This window comes from Chenopodium album, chromosome 13 (assembly GCF_948465745.1).
Source record: "Chenopodium album chromosome 13, dcCheAlbu1.1, whole genome shotgun sequence".
Lineage (NCBI taxonomy): Eukaryota > Viridiplantae > Streptophyta > Magnoliopsida > Caryophyllales > Amaranthaceae > Chenopodium > Chenopodium album.
In genome coordinates this window covers 9,006,586-9,025,822 of record NC_137846.1, presented here as the reverse complement: position 1 = coordinate 9,025,822, position 19,237 = coordinate 9,006,586, and the positions used below count along the sequence as shown (strand labels likewise).

The following is a 19,237-nucleotide window of genomic DNA, read 5'->3' as shown; positions in this document are numbered from 1 at the left end:
AAGGTATGTCACCCTCTTGAACACACACAACCTTAAGGAAAAGAAACTATAGTAAAACATAGCACTAAGTCATTAACTGGACCATAGATGCACTCTTGAAAGTTCTATATACCTCACACCAGAAACCATGTATCATTCTTCACGTTTTTAGCCATTCACAATAACACCACCTGCACAAATAGGATGAAAAATACGACCTGATTACGACGCAAATCAAATAATACTTGACCTCAAATTTTGAAGAAATGTTGATGACTATACCATTAGGATGGATTGTTTGCCCTGTAATGTAAGAGGAATCTGCATTGCAAGCAAGGAACACATAAGAAGGCGCGACCTCACTAGGCTGCCCTGCCCTCTTCATGGGCACCTCTGAACCAAAGCTCTCAACCTCTTTCTCCTTAAATGAGGCCGGAATCAGGGGAGTCCATATAGGACCTGGGGCTATCTCATTGACACGAATGCCCTTCTCCACAAGCTGGAGTGCTAGGCCCCTGGTGAAGGCCACAATTGCTCCTTTGGTAGAGGTGTAGTCCAGCAATGTTGGACTCCCTTTATATGCAAGAACTGATGTTGTATTGATGATGCTGGACCCTTGTTGCATATGCTTCAGAGCATGCCTATACATACGTACATGAAAATAAAACGTCGATACTCATGAGTCGTGGCAGATTTGGCAGTTGCATCTATTTTATCCCAAATGAAACATGAATAGTTACCATAAGGAAAAAGGCATAATTTTCAGTTTTATTGTACTCTTTTATGTTTAACTCATATGCCTATGTTTTAACAGTTTCCTTAAGTAATAATCAAACTGCAGTGAAGTCAATAGAAAACAAACATGAATGGTACTAAGTAGTAGCATTGTTTTCTTGATTTACATGAAAAGTCATATTTGGTTAACTATCTTCATTATGTACTAATTTTTGAGTATGAAAAAAACTTTTACTACTAATCAACTTCTGAAGTCATCAATTCACAGAAGCTGACATCAAAATAATGCATGGTCAACACTCAACAGATAAAGCAAAAAAGCCATAAAACAGAATTTTTTTTTTTAAAAAAATAGCCATAATTCATAATTTATTATTCTTAAAAGAACCCAAAAAAGGGAACATATCTAAGGTCACACTATAGTTACCTGTTTGATATTATTAAAATTAACATATGTTTTTAGAAATAATGAGTGAAATTATCTCTGGTGACCCTGAAGTAGCTTCTGTGATGTGAAGTGGAGTTATAATAGATGATTTTTCACAGTATTAGTGAAGTTATTATCCACTGTGAGAATTTTATTAGTAGTAGTTTGTATAATTTAAGTGCTCACCTTGTGACAAAGAAATAGGAGTAGATATTAGTCCTGAACACCCTCTCAAGCTTCTGCTCATCAACCTCTTCAATAGTTGTGCGCTCATACTGCTCAGCACAATTATTGACCAGGATATCTATGCACCCAAAGGCATTAACCACCTCATCGACCACCCTTTTGCAGCTCTCATCATACCCCAAATCTGCTGCGATTGCTATGGGTTCCTTAGCTCCAGAGCCCTTAACACTCTTTATAAGTTGAAGGGTGTCCCTAGCATCCTTGTCCTCACGGCCCTTGACGTATGTAAATGCTACGGTTGCGCCCTCCTGCGCAAAGCAGTGGCACACTGCCTTCCCTATCCCTGAGTCTCCCCCTGTCACCAGAGCCACTTTCCCCTGTCATCACACACAGTTAGCTGAAATCAGTTATATGATAAGACTATTATGAGAGATTAAGAGTCATGTAGTTATTAATTTCGGATTGAGGGAGTACATATGTTTCCAATTATATACCTGGAGCTTATTAGCAGGCTTGTACTCAGAGTGACCAGTTTCAGGGACAGGATTCATGATATGCTGTTTCCCAGGCTGAGTCTCTTGTCTCTGTGCCGGGAAATTCCGCCCGTTAGTCGCCATTTTTTCTTAGTAAAAGCTTCTTCTTAGCAACACTTGAGTAACCAAAGTAGGAAAACTTGAAGATGGTACTATAACACAAAAGACAGTTATCTTGATTGTAGAATTGGATTGAACTTCTTAGGTGAGGCTCTTTGTTTATTTATAGTGGACTGGTGTTGTGATGTTTATCTGAAAGAGGGATGATACTGCAACGTGCAGTGGACTTGGAGAATATATGTGTCATGCAGATCACTGCCACCGGACACGTCTGTTAGCTAAGTGCAACTTCAGATTTGGATGATGTATGCTGTAAGAGGGATTTGGCTCTCACCTGTGAAGGACCTTCTAGAGTTTCCTAGAGAGACTTCTCATCTCCAATCACCGCTTTCGGGGAATAATTGCATCCTAAATAATCCCTCTGTCCAGAATTAATAATCACGTCAATGATGTAATTTGAACTAATAATGTAACAACTAGAGTTGCTTAAATGAAAGGGTAAGAGTAATTGATTAGTTTGATGGGATTGCACGGTGTCGCATTCTCTCCTTGTTCTTGTTTTGCTTATGCAAAGCAAGCTAATCACTAACAAAGTTATATGAGAAAAACGTTTCCGTTTAATATTGTGATTTATGCAATAGTCATTACTGTCAAAAGTGAGAATTTTGTCATGTTGGAAGGTATCATGAGGTTAGGTTCTTGACCGCTGTGGCCGGGTATTAACTGATGCATACAACTACATAGTTTTGTTCTTTGTTGCCCGAAAGAAATTTTTAATTCAGAAAGTCTGTCACAACTGTACAAGTCTTTAGTAGTAAGGTGGTGTTGCCAATTTTTTGTACTGTATATTAAACGTGTTATATCCGTTAGAATACAACAACAAAGCATTAGCCCCAAAATGATTTGGGAATGTTAGATGATTCGTTAGAATATGATATATGAAATTTTTGTGGAGTATATAAGGAGTTTACAAGGTTAAGGTAAGACCAACAAGTTTGTGAACGCGTGCTCCTGATTCTTAGCAATATAGGAAGGTAGCAACAATCCAGTAATAGCTAGATAGTCAGTAGTAACAAGGACAGGTACATTAGGTTTCTTTTATTTGGATCATTCCGCTTCAAAGTAGTATTTGAGGTTTCCTGGTAAATCTAGCATGTTATTCGATACTGTTTTTATCGTTGCACAACCTGTTTGGTAAAATGGTAAACAGTAATAGCTTATAACTTAGAATTCCAACATAGTGCTTGAAATTTACAGCTTAATAAATTAGATTTTTAACAGAGTGCTTGAAATTTACAGCTTATAACTTAAATTTCAAACAGAGTGCTTGAAATTTAAGTATGAACATAGATTTCGGCATTCAAAGCTGAGTACTTCAATGGGAAATAAGATGGGTAATTCAGGTATGACCTGGGAAACAAGCATAATCATCTTAGTATTTGCAAGTTATTCCAAGATTTACAACAAAATTGGTTGCTTTAACTTCATTAGTTTATACTTTGAGCATTATAGAGGATAATTCAGCATTATAACACAGATTAAGAAGAAACGATCGGTCCATCAAGAACCTTACATAGTATTAATATCATAGTAATGTACTCTAATGGTACTTAGTTAGGAAGATACACCAACAAGATTAAACCATGTATCACTGGTTAATACACTGCAATGTCTGTAAACATCCCCGAAACCCAAAAAACAGCACACATAGCAAAATACCATTCAAGCATTCACAATAACACCACCTGCACACATGAAACAAACATGATCATACATACATTAGCCCAAAACAAGTTAACATCACAAAAATAAATGAAATCGAAAATAGAAGGTTCGGTTTCTCACCATTAGGATGGAGGACCTGTCCAGTAATGTAAGAGGAGTCACCATTGCAAGCAAGGAAAACATACGAAGGCGCAACCTCACTAGGTTGCCCTGCCCTATCCATAGGCACTTGACTACCGAAGCTTTTGACCTTGTCTTCCTCGAAGGAGGCCGGGATCAGTGGTGTCCAAATAGGTCCGGGAGCAACCCCGTTGACACGGATGCCCTTCCCCACAAGCTGCAAAGCTAGGCCTCGGGTGAATGCCACAATTGCACCTTTGGTAGAGGTGTAGTCTAGTAACGAAGCGTTGCCCTTGTATGCATTCACTGATGTAGCGTTTATGATGCTAGATCCTTCCTTCATGTGCTTCAGTGCATGCCTATACATGAGAATTACCCAAATTCACAAACATTAAGTGTGAGTACGAAAAAAGAGATATCTAATCGTTGCAAATAATATGAAACATGAAACGGAGGTAGTATATACTTGTACAAAACAAATGTAGTTTGCTTTTTTACCTTGTCATAAAAAAGTAAGAGAAAATGTTAGTCCTGAACACCCTCTCAAGCCTAGGTTCATCAATGTCCTCCACAGTAGTACACTCATACTGCTCAGCACAATTATTGATCAAGACATCAATATGCCCGAATGCATTCACTACCTCATCGACGACCCTCTTGCAGTTCTCGTCGTATCCCAAATCTGCTGGGATCGCGATAGGGTCCTTGGCATCGGAGCTCTTGTGTTTCTTGATCATTTGAAGGGTGTCATGAGTATCCTTGTCTTCTCGGCCCTTGACGTAAGTGAAAGCCACGGTTGCACCCTCCAATGCAAAGCACTGGCACACTGCTCTACCTATTCCGGAGTCTCCTCCTGTCACCAAGGCCACTTTCCCCTGCCATTAGAAGGTGCAATTGTACATGAATTCCAGGTTGGGCAAGGTAACAAAAAGTACCGTCTGTAAATAGAAGTGTCATTTGCTAGCAAAAGTTTTCACATATGTGAATTAAGATACAATAAGATATTGACATTTGGATCATTATCAAAAAAATTTGGGGTTAAATCGATTTATTAAAAGTAAATAAAAACATAACGATAAAATTAGACTTTAAAACAAGTCGGGACAAAAAAAAAAAAAAATTCTTAGACAAATGAAACTTTTATTTAGGGCAAAGAGAGAACTTTATTTGACTTACAAGAAACAATTTATGTGTAAACAATTCACAAGCACATGCATAAAAAGAAATAAAATATGCTAAGACTAGAACTCTAAGAGGGTATGTTTGTACATCCACAAGACAAAACTAACTATGAGAAAAAACATAACACCCATATATAGAAGACTTAAAACATTAAATCAAACAAATCACATCGTTGATAGTATAATTTAAACTAAAACTGTAATAACATGATAATTAAATCCGAACAGAGTAACTAGTTATACCTGAAGTTTGTTAGCGGCCCTATAATCTTGGCGAAGAGCCTCAGGGATAGGATCCATGGTATGTTCCTTCCCTGGCTGAGTCTGCTGCCTTTGAGCCGGAAACTTATCGCCACCCGATGCCATTCTTACCGTGCACAACTGCCCTTGCCGTGTACCAACACTTCCGGTGATCCGATATAAGGTGCTCCTTCTTAAAAACACACTACCAACACATACACTACTTGTGGTTTTTCCTACTAACACCCTAGATAACACCACTCCACGCAATAACATAAAATAAACTTTAGCTTATAATTTAATTAAGCTTTGATTTACATGAAATTAATAAGCTTCTAGCTTTTAATTTATACATGATCAGTTTGCATGGGAATAGAAATGTAGTAAGAGAGAGAATTTGGGAATGCAAATTAGGAAAGTACGTGTCTATGGTAATAAGAGTTACGTGTGTCGTGGTGATCGTTGCCTTAGGACACGTCTAATGAAACGGAACTTTGTTTTCCATTTGTGGATTTCTAGCTACTTTATTTTCCATGTTTTTAGGGTGTGTTGTTTGTGGAACCTTTTTTTTTCCTTCCATATTCACCGCTTTTGTTCTCTATGTAACTTCAACGCTTGGTTTATGATCCGGGTGTATAGTGACATTGTGTATCCGAGTGTATAGTCGCATTAGCATTTTTGTTAGTAAAAAAAACAAATTAGAAACATATAGTTCAAGCCAAAAGATTAATTAGCTAGACTAAAAAGGCATATACCTCAAACTCAAATTAGATTAAGATAGAATTTTAGAAGATATAATCAAATCCTAATAACACATACACTTCAAAATCAAAAGGCATACATTGATCAATACACTATGAGCACTATGCACTGTCAGAGGTGGGGCTATAAATGCTAACAGTGAAAATTGTCCGACGTAATTTTGTTTATTTGGACCTTAAAATCATCTCTTTTGTAAAGTTTTTTGTACTAAATTATAAATTTTATGATATAATTGAAGAATGGATTATTGATTAACAAATTTTCTCTTGTATAAGTAGATTTTAAATATTGGGGTTTTTATATAGTAGTTTCACTTAGGGTCCCTATGCGATCGATCATCCTGCACATGCTTAGAACCACCCCTGCTATACTACTCGTTAACCATTATAAATCTAACAACACTTTTAATTATAGATAATATTATTGGTTTAAAAAACTCTAGTGGAATACGATTTACTTGCAATATGTTTTAGGATAATCGTTTCTCTTTATTGTGCAAGTTATATTTTCTTACAAAGTTGATGTGAAAATACATTTTAATATGTTTATATGCACTCACTCACTCACTCACTCACTCACTCACTCACTCATAAGTCATGTGCACCTTAATTTTGTGCTCACTTGATACCTCATAATAATACGAAGTATACAACAAGCTAGGTGGTAATATGGTGAATAAGTACTGTAAATTAAAATAAGATAATTTAATTTATGCTAAACCTTAATAAACAAATTTTCCAAACTGAAATTTGGGTTATCCATTAAACTAGATGCTAGCTATGGTATGTGTTTGCACTATTACATTACATACATGTTGAAATTTCAATATTGTTAACATGCATGCTTGCCACGTGGCTTAATATGTAATTCTATAAACAAAATCACTAGTGCATGGCAAGTTAAAGCGTGAAGATCGAGTATTACAACAACATTTTGAAAGTGGATAAATATTGTTTTGTTGACGAATCAGTTATTCATGTATGCAACGTGTTTAAACATTCAACGGCACCTTTTTTTAATTTTTTATAATTCTTCTTAAACTATTATTGTATCATTTTACTTGAGATTCATAACTCAAAACAAAGCCATAACTCTTTAGGTAAGTTTCCCAACTTAATATTTTTGTTAATCCAATTTTATGTAATTGAATTTCAATTCATGAGAGTTACATTGTATTTATGTGTTGCAGGTTGCTTAAACTATAATTGAAGATCAACAATTAAAGTGGATAATTATTGAGTAATTGGATCAAAAATCAAAATGGCGACTAAGAAATTCTCCTTTTTCTTTGTGGTTCTACTTCATGCTTATCTTTTGTTTCTTGTCCCGGTTCATTGTGATGATGGTAAGTTAACTCTTTTCTTCTCGATCTTATGTTCCTTAATTAGTTGTTCTTACATGTAAATATACTATATACGACATGTTCGGATTTAGTTGTCACGTTACTAGTAGTTATGAGTAGTATATATAATGAAGTTGTAATTTTTCTCTTGATGTTCTATGTTCTATGCCCAATTATTGGAGTAAAAATAATCGTGTAGCGTCGTTAGTTAGTTACAACTTAGATATGGAGTTCGGGTAACTCAATTAGTTACACATTGTTTGTGTTTTTTTTAATTGACAGTACAATAATGTTTTCAAAATTTAACATAAAATATATAAATTAGCCTATTTAACACTAAGTATATGCTCTCAAAAGTCATAATATATTCATGTGAGGAAAGGTCATTTGAGTTGAAGTAAGACTTGTTAAAGAGAAGGTGGAGCTAGATAACATTTCTTTGCATTGTTCACTAGAATTGACAATAATATGCCGCGCCATTGAGCACATCCAACCTTATAGTTGGTGTACACCCGCTTTGTATGTAGCTGGCTACACCGTAGTTAGGGTTATTAGTGCTGCATATCTAGGCTCAAATTTGAGTTTTGTCGCTATTCAAAATTCATGAAGCAATATTGAATTTCTAATCTTCTTTAAGACTTGATCAATTGTTGTACTAATGAAATCTAGGAAAAGGGGGAATATAAAAGTGTGCCCTTTTTTTGCTTTGATAGGAGAAAGAATGTGTTATATTATTATTAGCATTCAGAAAAAGCAGGGGAAAAGAAAGTGAAACTAGCTTAAACGAAAAGGAAGGTCTTTTAAGGAATGGATGATTTAAAAGTGTATGATTAACTTTATTGGTAAGAAATTAGCATAATTTTAATGATTAATTACTGATAGATACATCTTATGAATTGTTAAGGAAGACGAAACGATGAAAACTAATTTATTTGTGATAAGAATATGAAAACAAATTCTTAAGCGGATGGTTGAAGTCTTAGGAATAGTTCGTTTATTTTATACTACATCAATAGGTATGTTGTATGAACTATCAATATGTAGGAAGTATGAACTATTGACCGTGTTATAAACAACGAACTTACTTAACAAACAAGTCTCCAAAGAAATCTAGCTATTCTTGCTTGAGTGGCCAATACTTTGTAGCTAGCACCAACCGGTGAGAGGAGCAATAGACACCAAAATTTAATTTGGTTCATGATTTCCTCATCAAAACGCTTATATATATATATATATATATATATATATATATATATATATATATATATATATATATATATATATATATATATATATGTATATATATATATATGTATAATTTTGCAAGTAGTTAACAATCTTTATACATTGCAGAAGAAGAAGATAATCTTCTCCAAGGTCTAAACAGCTACAGAAACTCCCTACAACTCCCAGCCTTAACCAAAAACAAGCAAGCTGGATGCTTGGCCGATGAGATAGCCGATGAGATGAAAGATCATCCTTGTGTTGCAACCGTACCAGCCAATGCTGTACCAGGAGGCACCGGAACCCAGTTCCTCAACTACCCGAAGCTGCTCAAGAAATGTAAAATCAATCCAAACACAACTGCAAATGGCATCATCTTACCAGTTTGCGTCTCAAAACTCGTTCCAACCCTTGTCCTTACCAACTATACTCGGACTGGCTTTGCTCGGTACATCAATGATACAAAGTTCACTGGAGCGGGTGTTGGGTCAGAGGACGATTGGATGGTGGTAGTGTTGTCAACAAGTACCCCGGGAGGGAGCTTTGCTTCTAATGCCTTTGATGTAGTTTACGGGTTGTTTAACTATTTCTTGCCTATTTTGGCTGGTCTCTTCTTAGTTTAGTATGTAGCTAAGCTAGTTCGTGTCAATTGCATGTATGAAGGACATGGTCTTTGTAGAAGACATTGTAGTTTGCTTTGTATTAGGGTCATCAATACATTATATTGTCATTAGGTGAGGATTGTTGTATGATTTTCGAAGAAGTAGTGCACGCTATGAGCCTATGAGATGGAATTAAGTTGAACCAAAATTGTTGTATGTTTTTTGATGTGGACATCCTTATTGCAACCACATTGTTTTGTTAGTAGTACGTAGTTATGTCGCATCATAGCTTTATTTTGGTTTATAACTTTATACTTCTATCATTCTCTGTCTTTCTTTTGTGCACAATGTATATGCAATATTAGACATTTACAAGCTTAGCTTGGTAAGGTTCTATAGGCGCTATTTTAACTCAATCAAGTGTCACATGTTCAAGTCGGATGCAACATTATTGCAACATTGTTTGTTAGGAGAGTAACTTCCATTTGGGGGTCGAATGAACTCTATTTTGAAATTTCGAAATCATTGTAGTCAAAATTTCGAAATCATTTTAGCCTAGTATAGAGAGGATTTTGAAACTTCGAGAGAGGATAATCGGGTAAAGAGGTAACCTTTGAAATAAATGGAGATCAAAACAAACTTTTATTGAGAACAGAACCTTAGATAACAAAATTCATATTCGATATTATCTAAAATACAGAGTGAAATAATAGAAAGTTTTTGGAGGGTGGAGATCGAAAAGTCTAAAAGAAAGATTATGTACAAAATTAAGCGTTGATTATCGTTAAAATCATGGAAGACTGAAGATCTAAGCATGAATAATACAGTAGGAATTATAACATTGGCCAATTGGTATTATGGTGTCTAATTCATAAACATTCCATTAGTTTGATGAGGGTGACATACGATTTCCAATAAAGTGAGAAATGGACATACATAAACAGCATTACAGCACCCAAAATGGTGTTAGCGGATTCCAGATTGGCATTGATGTCGACAAAGCCGCAAGGTAAGATTTTACTACGTACGAGTACAATATTGGAATATTCATCTTTATTTTGGACCGCACAATATGGCTACAATTCTTGATCTACTTTTTATTATTTATTTTTAAGGTAGCGTATAAGTAATTAAGTATTTTTTTTTTAATGCATGAGATATATCATTCGTTAAAATTATAATTATTTATAGTTGTTTGGATGATAATGTGATAAATTTTGTTTTGGTGAAATCAAATTAAAACTAATATTACTGTAAAGCACGAACACATCATTCAACTGTCATATTTATATTGAGCACAACATTTAACATGTACTTATGTTAATTAACAAGCCTAAATACATGTGAGGCATACCAAAAAAAAAACCGTGTCCTTTTTTATTTGATATTTTATTACACTTGGCACAAATTATGTTTTACTTTGATATAGTTTTACTCAGATTTTTTTTAAAAAAAAAAAGTTTTGTATTTTTTTTATTTATTCTCACAACACCCTACTCCTTGTCGGTTTTTTTTCCTTCTTTCTCTTCATTAATGTTTTATTCTCCTTACATTGTCGACACCCCCCCCCCCCCACCGGTGATGTTTAACATGTACAAGTATTATTACTTATTATTATGGTTTTCACTTTGTCGTAATCCTACTATCCTCTAATTCTAATCTAGTGTGTTTATCGTATCTATATTGTATTTATATTTGACATTATTATACATAAACCTAGGTCCTCTTAGCCTATCTTAGGGCAGGGAAGCCTTATCCATGAACTTTGTATAACATATAAAACTCTCTGAAATATTATGATGTATTACTGTATTAGTAATAAATAAAGTGTTCATTGAACAATTTTAGGTTAAATTTTAACATATTATGAATTATGTTAAATACAAGTCTGGGCTGCACCCGTCACGGGAGAGTGCAAGTCCACCACTTCACAAATCTAAGGAGGTTCCACCTCAGAATCATATGGCAATGAGGGGAGTAGCCTCTTAGCCTTATATTGTGGTGGTAACTCTTGAATTCTTTCAATGTGGGATTCCATTACCACTACACTCCCCCTTTAGTGTTTTAGTGTGGGACAAGAGAATGCTCACATGTGGGTTGTTTCTGAGCTCAACAAATTATTTATACATAATATGATTTTAATTTGAATAGGATCATGTCAATGTAATTGGTCATATGTCCGACAAAAAAAAATGTAATAGGTCATATGATAAGTTTTATCTATAATGATGATACTCAGTATGAAACTTTTGCAAATTCAATTTTTACTACGAGTAACATTTGATCAATGTACAATATAATAACAAAAATTTGTGAAAAACCACTTTATACAAATATAATGTAAAAAACCATCTAATTTAAAATTTTTGTTATTAATTTGCTACCAACAATAGAACAAATGATCATATCAAAGGATTACTTTGGGAGTTGAAATTCATCCTAACAAGTTAAAAAAAATGTGATTACTTTGGTTTACTTGATAAAACTTACAACCAAATTGGGGGTTGGCAATCCAAATTATTGAATATGGCAAGAAGGTGTATATTAGTCAAATCTGTGCTTTCTTCTTTTCCTGTTTATTTAATGCAAACTAGCATTCTTCCTAATTCTGTTTGTGAGGATATTGAGAGGAATTGTCGTAAGTTTTTATGGAATAAGGTTGATAAATCAAAGTATACTACGAGGTTAGATTGGAATCATATCACCAAACCTATGGAAATTGGAGGGTTAGGAGTTAGAAGACTAAAATTGTGGAATATAGCTTTCATGGCTAAGTTAGGGTGGAATATCCTTACGAAACCAGAAAAGTTATAGGTTAGGATCTTTAATGAAAAATATCTTAAAAAGAAAGGTTTGTTTGATTGTCATGCTAGCCCTAATCACTCACAAATTTGGAAGGACATTTTGAAAGGGAGGGAATTATTAGCCTCGGGATTAAGAATTGGAATAGGTAATGGGATTTCAACCTCTTTATGGTATCATTATTGTATAGGAAAATCTCCATTAAAAGATGTTATGATTTGCTCTATTCCCACCTCAATGGAACATAAGAAGTTGTCTAACATTATAAGGGACAAGGCTTGGTATCTAAAAGATATAGATCATCTTCTTCCGCAATCAGTTATCAATATGATCAAAGCCACCCCCTCGTCAAAATTGACTGATATGGAAGATTTCATCACTTGGGATCTAAGCAAAGATGGCATCTTTAATGTCAAATCAGCTTATCATTTTATTTTGAAAGGGAAGTGTTTAGTTTCCTCAAATATCAACTCATGGAAGAGTTTATGGAAAATTCAAGCACCTTTTAAATATAGGATGTTTTTGCGGAATTGTGCTCACACTATATTGCCAGTAGCCGAAACTTTGGCTACTTATATGCCTTTGATATCTCCTATATGTTCTAGGTGTAATATTTATTCAGAATCTCATATTCACATCTTTGGAGATTGTTTCTCATCTTCAATCTCGTGGAATGATATATTTGCAAAAGTTTATCTTCCAAACAAATATGATTTCAATATTTTTAAAAGTTCTTCTTGGAAAATATGGATAAATTATAATCTTGGGTTGGATAAAAAGTGGAGAATGATTTTTGTAACTGCTTTGTGGCATTTATAGTTACATAGAAATAACACAATCTTTGATAACAAGCAGATTAGTTCGATTTCTCTTTTCACAAAATTCCTTTTTGATTATCAGATTTCTAATTCTATTTTACAGGATAACAAGAAAAGGAAGGGCAAAGAACAGGTCTCTTCAAGCTCTGACTGGGAAGCACCTAAGGAAGGATACTTCAAATTTAATATGGATGGTGCTTGGATGAATTTTGCTATCTCTTCAGGTGGAGGTGTAATCAGGAGGTCAGATGGCTCATGGTATGTGGGATTTTCTTGCAAATATGATGTTGTTTCTCCTTTTCTGGCTGAGTTATATGCTATGAATGATGGGCTGTCCATTGCGGAAGACTTGAGAATCAAGAAGGTGATTGTTGAAACAGATGCAAAGCTTCTTCGTGACATGCTCCTTACAGCAGGACCTAACCTACACCATGAATTAGCAGCAGCTATCTGTGATGTTGCAGCTGTTTTGTCCAAATTTGAGGTGGCTGTTGTTACTCACATTCCAAGAGAGAAGAATGAATTGCCTCATCGTTTGGTGATCTTTGGAAGAGAAATGACAGTTGGGTATAAAAACCCACTACCTCGTTCCAGATTGTGTGTCTAATCTGTATGAAGCAGAGAAGGCACAAGTTCAGCAGCCTCTACTTGACAGAACTAATCTTCTTGGGTTCTTAGATATGGATGTTATTAGTTTTTGGGTTACTATGTGATGTATATATTAATCTCTCTAGGAGTTCTCTAACGGATTTATCTTTTGCCTATTACTTAGGCTTATTTTGCAACTACATCGATTTTCAGTGTAAAAATTATGGGATGTATAATGTAAATATTAAGGGCCTATTAATATAATCTACCTTTTATTTGTGTCCAAAAAAAATAGAACAAATGATCACTGAATCGTTAATAGTTGAAGCAATTGAATGTTTTTTTACTATATTTTTTTTAAAAGATTTTTTTGTTTACAAAAATAAGGATTATTTATTTCACTTATTTAAAGGTGATTTTTGACAAAAAAAATTTCATATTTTTATTGCTTGAATTATTTAAAAATCAATAAAAATTAAATATAATTATGATCATCTAAAGAGTCCAAACGCGCCTTTACCATCATTGACAGTTAGACCCTTCTCAAACAAAATAGGAGAGAGAAAGCTCTGCTCGAAATCTCACAACTCCCATTAATGGCGGAACACGAAGAAGACGGCTTCAGCTTCGGCGATTTCAAATTCGCACCACCACCTCCTCTTTCTCATCTTCAATCTCAACCTCAATCTCAAATCAATGGCGTCACTTCCACCTCCAAAATCGCCGACGTTTGGGGCGATTTCTTCTTCAATCCTTCACCCCCTCAATCTACCCCTTCTCAATCCCAATTCAATCTCCCCGATAACGATGGCTTCTCAAGTTCCTTCAATTCGGCTCAACCCGTTTCTGGCCCATCTCCGATTCGGGTTGATCCGGGCCCGACGAAACCGGCGATTGGAGCTTCGTCTTTGTCCTTGTTCGGTGAAGTTGATCCAAATCTAAACACTCAATCTAATGAGAACTTTGATTTTAATGGGTTTAATATGAATTTTACTGGGGTGGCTCCAGATTTGAGTATTGATAATGGTAATAAGAAGAATGATAATAATGAAGAAGAAGAGGAGGATGAATGGGAATTTAAGGGTGCATTTTCTGGGAATTCTGTAACAGAACAAGAGAATTCAAAGGTAAATTTGATTCCTCTTGTTTGATTTTTTAACCCTTATTATTCTAGATGGTTTGTTGTTGAATAGTGTAGATTTTGATCATATTATTGGTTTATTCTTATTTTTGAGGTGATTGTTCTATTTGAATGAAATTCGTTAGTATCATCTAATTTATATCATACTAAGTACTATATATTCTTTGTTGTTGGGAACAGGATGGCTCTGTAGTATCCAAATCAAAAATCGAGCTTTCGACGAAAAAGGAGCAAGAAAAGCAGGCCGGTATTGTTGAACACCCCCTCCCCCCTCCCTCTTAATGTAGAAAATGAATTTGAGATTGTTGGCTTTCTTTTAATGTGTTATCGGGAGTTATGAGGTGACAAGATCTTATTTATTTTGTGTTTCTATAATTGAAACTCGATTTATGTTGGTATAGTTCAGAATTTGGATACAGAAAGTAATGATTTTGAATGTTATTTGGTACATGGAAATGCTTGTTGAGTATATCTCTTAAAAGTGATACATTTATCTACTTTTGAACCAATTACATGGAGGAGTTTTTGGGAAAGAGGGGGGGTTGGGGGTTCTCAAAAGTTTTACCATCGTGCTTCAATTTGTGGTTCTGGATATGTCATATGGTGATCCATGTAATGAACTAACTTAAGGAGAAGGTAGTGTAGGCATTAGGCAATGCATTATCAGTTGTTAGAATTAGCTTTTAGGAGAAGCTAGTCAATTAGGCCCTGTTCTCATTAGATTATTTTCAGTTCAGCTCTAATAAGTTCACTTCAGTTTTTAATTTCCTTCTCTCATAAAATATTCAATTTAGTTCAGTTCAGCTCTAATAAGATTAGTTCAGCTCAGCTCAGTTTAGGCCCTTGGTTAAGAATCGTATAATATATAAAGGGAACAATATTGAGAGAAAAACATGAATATTATTGAGAGTTTTGTTTTGTTTTATTTTACACTTTGGGAAAGAACTAGTCTCTTGAAAACTTGTGTAGTTGTATCATCTTCTTCCTTTCAATATGTGCACATTTTTTCCGTTTATAACAATCCATGTGATTGTTGGAGTATGGTGATATTGTCCTTTGTTTCAGAAGTAACTATATGCTGTTTAATTCTAGACTATGTTTATGGTTTACTTATTATGCATGCTGCTGCTGGTGTAGCTGTTAAGTGATAATAGTATCATGATATAGTACTATTGCGTGCATGCATTTAGGTATAAATTTGTTGAAGTTGCTGTTGGGAAAAGAGACATTGGTTTTGACGTGTTTAAATTATTGTGTTTGTTGATAGGTCAGGATGCTTCCAATTTTGTTGACCACAAGCTTGGTGTTAATGGATTTGAACCTCAATCTATTGACTTTTTTGCTGCACCATATGAAAACGGGGCTAATCATCAATCCAGTGAAATGGCTGTTGGTATCAAGTCAAATGCAAGCAAAACAAATGGTTTCATGTGGGATCCCTTTCCTGAAGTTGAGCTCATTGACAATGGAGGTGGAATAAGTGCAAGTTCTATGAATCAAGATGATGATTTTGATGACTTTGGGGATTTTATAGATGCATCTCGAGAAGTTGTGTCAAAGGAGCAGGTGACTTAAGGATTTATTAATTCGATTAGCTTCAATTATCATCTTTAGTATCTTTTGTTTTTTTCTAAAAAAAATCTATTTTGGTTGCAGCAAGAGCAAGTTGGTAATCATGTGAATCCTGCTGAAGTTCAGCTACCAAATGGAGAAGCCCAGGTGTGCAAAGTTATGCTTTTTGAAGTCTGGTTTATTGTCTGTCCGGTGTATCGAGTACATCTTTTAGGAACCCGTAGCACCACTAATTATCTATTTTTGTTAAATCCATATTTCCCATTGTGATTTGTGAATCATTTACTCACCATAACCTTTGACATTGTGCACATATTACTGATTGTTTCACACTTCTTCTACATGATTGCACATGAGGAATGTAGGTTCTAGGTTTAAATTGAAGTTTTATTAGCTTGAATGCATACCCTTTTTAGCTGAGGAATTCTCTTTGTTTCTTGTTAGATCATGTGATGGTATTGTTTTGTTTCACACTGAACATTTAAACGATAAACTTAGTGTGTAAAATTTTGTACTTCTTATAAGTTATCTATTTTGACGTATATAGGAGAAGCAAACCCAAACAAAACATTCTAGAGGAGCCCTGCCGTTATCCCTCTTCTGTGATGATTCTGAAGAATCCAGTGATTCCTTGAATCTTCAAAATGAAGTGGCCCAAATGCCTTCTCTTAGTCCTGTGAATAGCTTCAGTGGCCAGAAACCAGCGATATCTATCAAAGATCTCGTATCAAATTTGTACAGTCAAGCTCAGCTTACATCTTCAGTTGATTCTACCGTAAAACCTGCCGAAAATGGAGTGCACTCCCCACCAAATGCAGCGGTAACAACTTCATTGGATGAGGATGATGACTGGGATGACGATTGCTGGGAGTTTAAAGGTGCATATTCAGATAATGGAGTCGGAGAACAGTTGTCCACAGCTATTCCGGGAAATGTGGCTCAGAAACAGTTACCAGAATTGCAAATTTATATAGATTTTTATGATGAATTGAGGGGTTCATTATGCTTTCTTCTTTCATGCCAACTTGATGAACTAAAGGTTTGCATACTTCTATCGATTTTCTTATCCCTTAGTGATTCATAATTTGACACTGAAATGAAATGTGCTTGCTGTTAGACAGCTCAAAGTTCAGATGTAAATGGTAATGGAGGCAAAGCAGAAGCTCTTGATGATGAAATGCAGGTTAGCTGTTCTTTTACACCATTTTTAAAATATAATTTTAATCTAGTTGAGTTGCCTTAGCTCCATACAAAGATAACTCTCTGCTCATCTTATACTGCTGCTGTTCCTTCATAGGAAGTTTCTAAACTATTGGAAGAGAAAATGATTTCTAAGGAAGTTTTTTCAAAGAAAGACCTTGAGAGAAGCATTTGTCTTGACAAATTCCTCGACGTTCTTCAAGGACCAAAGTTCAATGTTATTGAAGCGGAATTTTCATTGACAAAAAGACTGCAGTTGGTATGATTTCCTTGCAAATTAAAATTTCTGCACTTCAGCTACTTGCTCTAAGCTCAAAATTCTACATTATCTGTTTTATTTCCTTTTTGCTTCTGAAATAGTTGTTGCGCCTTTACCTTTTGATCGTGCCTTGTGTCTTGATAATCTTGTATAAATGCACTTAGGCTGTGAGTGATTGGAGGGTTACTGCTGAACTCCTGAGGCATGCAATATCGATGCTGAAAGTTCTATTGCTAGGTACAGCTGATGACCAATCGCTATATGTGCTGACTTGGTCTAAGGTTATTAACGTTTGTGTTCAAGAGTTGAGTCATGGTGCGTCTATATGGAAAAGAGCATCAGAGAAGAATGTACAACATCAGATTTTGTCAGATTCTCGAGGTATTTTGCTATACAATCTTATGGTGGGGTGATATCTTGCTGTACAACTGTATATTATTGAGTGTGAACCTATTACAGAAATAAATACTATGGAAGTCTCTTGACTATGTAACCTCATTTCTTACCTTTAATTGAGACTTGGTTATTTACAGGTCAGCAGTTTATCCAAGCTCTTGGAGAAATTTACAAGGTTGTAGAACTTCTTGGGCTGTCAGCCAAAGTTTACAAGCAGTGGATACTATTAAGTCCTCCATCAGATCCTTCACAGTTTTTCAGTGTTTTGTTTGAGTGCGGTGCTTTATGGGTAAATTCAGGTTTGGAGAGAGCCCTCCAAAATCTGTCAGATGGTATTGATTTTCAATGTAATGAAAGTGCGAAGCCATTAGTCACCTCTATTACGAATATTCGTGATATTGATGTGGTCAGTGTGCATGATCGTGTTTTCCGTGAACATAAATCTATTTGTCGCATGTCCCTACTGCCTCAAGAAATAATGGCAGGTAGAAATTTTGTCAACTAAGTTTTTTTACTTTATTAACCACCCTCTAACTAAAATCATTTACATGCAAAGCTTCATTTTTGTATACATGTAAAAACTTGTTGCAAGGGTCTTTGCTTTACTCATTTTTTCTTCATTCTAAATATTGTTTTGATTGTTCTTCCAACCAGACTTGAAGACAGTGACGTGGGGTGAGAAGCCTTACTTTCTGAACCTTGCTAATTTGTGGGCGAATTTGATCAGCTCTACTCCTCCCCAATTACCCAATTTGCAAATCAGCTAAACGGATAGATATCCGAAAAGTTGTGATTATCTCTGTGGCATACCTTCCTAAACTTTCGATGGTTTCATGAAATTGCCCCCCCCCCCCCCCCCCCCCCCTCTCTTTCCCCCAGAGCAGCAATATAATGGCAACACAGCTGCTTGTTGGAACTCTGTGCACATTGCTCGGGATGAAAGATCAAGTGTTCGGGATATGAAATTCTGGTGAAGTCGAAATTAACTCTAGCCAATTGTATGGTAGTACCCTCATCCCCTCTTATTTTCTTTCTATATCTTGTTTATGATTTCATTAATACACCATTCTTTTATAGTAAGTGTACTATAGTGCCCCAGGTATAGAAATGTGTAAGGATGGGTTACATTGGCAAGAAATGTTCCCATAATAAGAGAGTATCTATTTTTGAACATAAAAATCAATCTTCATTAGCAATCATAGATTCATGTGTAATTTATTTTATAGTTTCGCAGTAATAAATTCTCTTAACAATTGTACTAAATTTGTGAGAAAGCTATGTATTGTATAGGACAACTGTACTGCGTAACGCTTGGATATACAAAATACTCCGTCTTTTTTTTGTT

At 35.1% G+C, this 19,237-nt stretch overlaps 4 protein-coding genes across 6 annotated transcripts; 2 read left to right on the top strand and 2 right to left on the bottom strand.

Annotated features, from left to right (window-relative positions):
• Positions 1–52: 52 nt before the first annotated feature.
• On the bottom strand, positions 53–1,944 carry LOC145575168 (NADPH-dependent aldehyde reductase 1, chloroplastic-like). The gene is made up of 4 exons (XM_081633071.1): positions 1,822–1,944; positions 1,328–1,704; positions 262–620; positions 53–170 (listed from the first exon to the last, which is right to left on the bottom strand). Exons 1-4 carry the CDS (start codon positions 1,942–1,944, stop codon positions 148–150), a joined length of 882 nt encoding a protein of 293 aa, XP_081489197.1. The 3' UTR covers positions 53–147.
• Positions 1,945–3,515: 1,571 nt separating this feature from the next.
• LOC145576235 (NADPH-dependent aldehyde reductase 1, chloroplastic-like) lies at positions 3,516–5,462 on the bottom strand. Its single transcript, XM_081634019.1, has 3 exons — positions 5,190–5,462; positions 4,264–4,640; positions 3,516–4,124 (listed from the first exon to the last, which is right to left on the bottom strand). The coding sequence occupies exons 1-3, from the start codon at positions 5,460–5,462 to the stop codon at positions 3,689–3,691; spliced, it is 1,086 nt and encodes a 361-aa protein (XP_081490145.1). The 3' UTR covers positions 3,516–3,688.
• A 1,657-nt stretch (positions 5,463–7,119) lies between these two features.
• Positions 7,120–9,221, top strand: LOC145576234 (putative GPI-anchored protein At5g19250). 2 transcript variants are annotated; one of them, XM_081634018.1, is made up of 2 exons: positions 7,120–7,293; positions 8,647–9,221. In XM_081634018.1, the coding sequence occupies exons 1-2, from the start codon at positions 7,209–7,211 to the stop codon at positions 9,135–9,137; spliced, it is 576 nt and encodes a 191-aa protein (XP_081490144.1). In that variant the 5' UTR covers positions 7,120–7,208; the 3' UTR covers positions 9,138–9,221. The 2 variants fall into 2 exon arrangements, with proteins under 2 accessions (XP_081490144.1, XP_081490143.1); XM_081634017.1 differs by having other exon boundaries at positions 8,644–9,221.
• Positions 9,222–13,851: 4,630 nt separating this feature from the next.
• Positions 13,852–19,237, top strand: LOC145576233 (uncharacterized). 2 transcript variants are annotated; one of them, XM_081634016.1, is made up of 10 exons: positions 13,852–14,451; positions 14,646–14,708; positions 15,738–16,031; positions 16,122–16,184; positions 16,585–17,076; positions 17,155–17,220; positions 17,335–17,496; positions 17,661–17,877; positions 18,030–18,377; positions 18,547–19,237. In XM_081634016.1, exons 1-10 carry the CDS (start codon positions 13,921–13,923, stop codon positions 18,657–18,659), a joined length of 2,349 nt encoding a protein of 782 aa, XP_081490142.1. In that variant the 5' UTR covers positions 13,852–13,920; the 3' UTR covers positions 18,660–19,237. The 2 variants fall into 2 exon arrangements, with proteins under 2 accessions (XP_081490142.1, XP_081490141.1); XM_081634015.1 differs by having other exon boundaries at positions 14,646–14,712; positions 15,733–16,031.